Source organism: Mus pahari, chromosome 7 (assembly GCF_900095145.1).
Source record: "Mus pahari chromosome 7, PAHARI_EIJ_v1.1, whole genome shotgun sequence".
NCBI classification, from domain to species: domain Eukaryota; kingdom Metazoa; phylum Chordata; class Mammalia; order Rodentia; family Muridae; genus Mus; species Mus pahari.
Window position 1 is genome coordinate 52,660,575 of NC_034596.1, and position 2,760 is coordinate 52,663,334.

Below are 2,760 nucleotides of genomic sequence, written 5' to 3' on the forward strand. Positions count from 1 at the left end.
GCTCACAGAGTATGCAAAGACCCTTTTAGGCAAAGGTCCTTTTCACATTCTTCTCACAGTTTGAGTAGCTAGGCAGATCAGATAACCACTTGGCGGGAAAAGGATAAGCACAGACCAAATCCGCACAATCTGTTTCTGTTTAGTTTATAAACTGCGTCCCAGTATGTCAACTTTCCTGCCTTGTGGGACTTGAAGTCCAAAGTGAAAAGTGATTGAGGCAGCTGAACCTTAGAAACCCACAGCCCCTGAAGCTCTGAGGCCTAAGGACTACAACTCCCGACACACAGAGCGGAAGGCCGCGCCGTAATCACCGGCAACCAATCGTTCGCTTGCAAGGCAAGCCACGCCTCTAGCTCCGGGACGGCCTTGACCAATGGTAGAGCTCGCAGCGCACAGCCTGCGGGTTAGGTTGTGAGGCTCAGGCCGGGGGTGGGGAGGAGTCGAAGGTTTTCGGATCGAGCTCGGCGGCCGGGTGGGTCGGGGCGTTCGGCGCGCCCTTCACCGAAGCGGCAGTGGCCGGGCTGGGAGCAGGGAGTGGGAAGCGACGGCGCGGCTGGAAAATGCCGGTCCATTCCCGAGGGGATAAGAAGGAGACGAATCATCACGATGAGATGGAGGTGGACTACGCGGAGAACGAGGGGAGCAGTTCCGAAGACGAGGACACCGAGAGCTCGTCGGTCTCGGAGGATGGGGACAGCTCAGGTGCGCTACCCAGCTGGGCGGGGATGCCCGGTCCCTTGCGCCGCGCGCGCGACAGGCCGCGGTGCTCACGCCGGGCGGTGCGTCCTGCTGCGAACGCGGGGCGGGGAGATGGGGAAGGGGCGGGGACTGGCTCGGCCTCTGGCACCGGGAGCTGCGGGTCGCCCGGGGCTCCAGCTCCAGCTCCGGGTGGGCTAGGCGCCCGCAGGCTTTGAGGACCCGAGGCGATTCTGTGCACAGTGGGACCCGCCCTAGGGTCACCTGGCAATACCCTGGGGCTACCGACTCCGAAGCGGAATGTCCGGCTGCCTGGTCTGGAAGACTGCAAATGTCCCTTAACTCACACCTCCGACCTCTTTACTAGTAGACTCCGCAACCTTTGTCAGAGTTATGTGGGGGCTGAGGGTAGATTTGCCTTGGTCCTTGGCGGGCTTGCCACTCATTAACCTTAGCTGTCAGGTCAGCCTCTCACCAGTACTGTCAGCAGGGAACTCTCCGGTTCATAGTAGGTCCCAAAAGTTTTCAAGATGAAGAATGGACCAGCCTAAGGGATGATTTGGAATCTTTGTCAGTTTTTAATCTGGACGATGTGGGCAGTGTTACAGTCCCAGAATCTTCAAGCGTTGGTTATTTTGTAACTTTGGGCTGTTTCTGACCCCTTGTAAATCTTTTAATACTTGTCATTCCAAAACGAATGGAACTGATTTCCTGGATCTTTCTCTGTCTAACCATATAACAGACCAAGAATGGCTTCTTTGTCTCACCCTGGTTTTGGCTATGTAAAGGGAAGCATTAGTAACAGGTTAATGACTGTGGTATCACTCCACACCTTTTTTCCAGGTTTGTCTGTCAGAGTATACTTCTTCGTGGAAGCATGTAATGTGGATAAGTCAGCCATCCAAAAGTAAATATTTATGAGGGAGAGTTTTTTTACTCAGCACGAGGTATAAATTTATAGTTACATTATCTTATCTCCATTGAAGAACAGCGTTTTGCTTACTCAACAGGACAGTTGAACTCATGGATTCATGGTAGTTGTGACAGTGTGCACAAGACCTGGGCAGACCCAATCCAGACAAAAATCCCAGTATGGAGGGGTAGAGGTGGGCATGAAGTTCCACCACTCGCAGAGGAGCTATGGACATTTGTTAGCACGACCCTGGTAGGCACCCACACATCAGGGCAGGGACTTGGTGGATCTGGAGGAGTTAGGGAGGGGAAGTGAGTGCGTTCAAATACATTGTATAACATTTTCAAAGAACTAATAAAAATATCTTTTAAAAAACACAAAAAAAACCAAAAGCCTGTTGCAAGTTACCACTTGATTAAGTTGCCAAATAAACAATTGAATGTAACAGAGTTAGGAGTGGAGGAAAGACTCCAGGTCTGTGTGGGCAGCACATTTAGTGGAGGAAAGGGCCACTGCCTTGTTTTGAAGAGTTTAGGTTGGGATAGTTAAGGTGGAAAGTTCATATAGGAGAAGGAATGTAAGAAGTGCAAAGGCCGGAGTTCAGGGCTCATTGGAGAATGAGAAAACCAGTTTGGTTGGAGGCCAGGACGCTTGGGAAGGCAAAGAATGCTGGAGCTGTGGGAGATTTCAGAGAAGGCAAAAGCCAGACTCCATCTGTGCAAGTTTAAGAGTGAGGTAAGAAGAAGACTAGATACAGGGAGAGGTGTGGGTAGCATCAACGCTGATGGAAAAGTAAACTATGGAAATGAAGAGAGAAGGTAAAGTATTTGAGCATATTGCTGTTCAGTATGTGCGCTGTTTATGTAAGAATGTCCTAACTGACAGAAGAAACGTAGCATTAGAACATGCCTGGGATGAGGAAAAGAATTCTGGGGTCATGTGCCTAGCCGGGGATGTGGGTGAGACTTCAAAATTAGCCAATTAATATGAAGTAGGGATTAAGAATCACATTTAGGGCTGGTGAGATGGCTCAGCAGGTAAGAGCACCCAACTGCTCTTCTGAAGGTCCTGAGTTCAAATCCCAGCGACCACATGGTGGCTCACAACCATCTGAGATCTGGCACCCTCTTCTGGAGTGTCTGAAGACAGCT

The 2,760-nt window shown here is 50.8% G+C and overlaps 1 protein-coding gene across 1 annotated transcript in view; it reads left to right on the forward strand.

Annotated features, from left to right (window-relative positions):
• Nucleotides 1–384: 384 nt before the first annotated feature.
• Brms1l (BRMS1 like transcriptional repressor) overlaps nt 385–2,760 on the forward strand; it is a 32,216-nt gene continuing 29,840 nt past the window's right edge. The window contains exon 1 of the mRNA XM_021201492.2: nt 385–702. Coding sequence (XP_021057151.1) covers nt 561–702 — 142 coding nt within the window. The 5' untranslated portion in view covers nt 385–560. The remainder of the gene's footprint in view (nt 703–2,760) is intronic.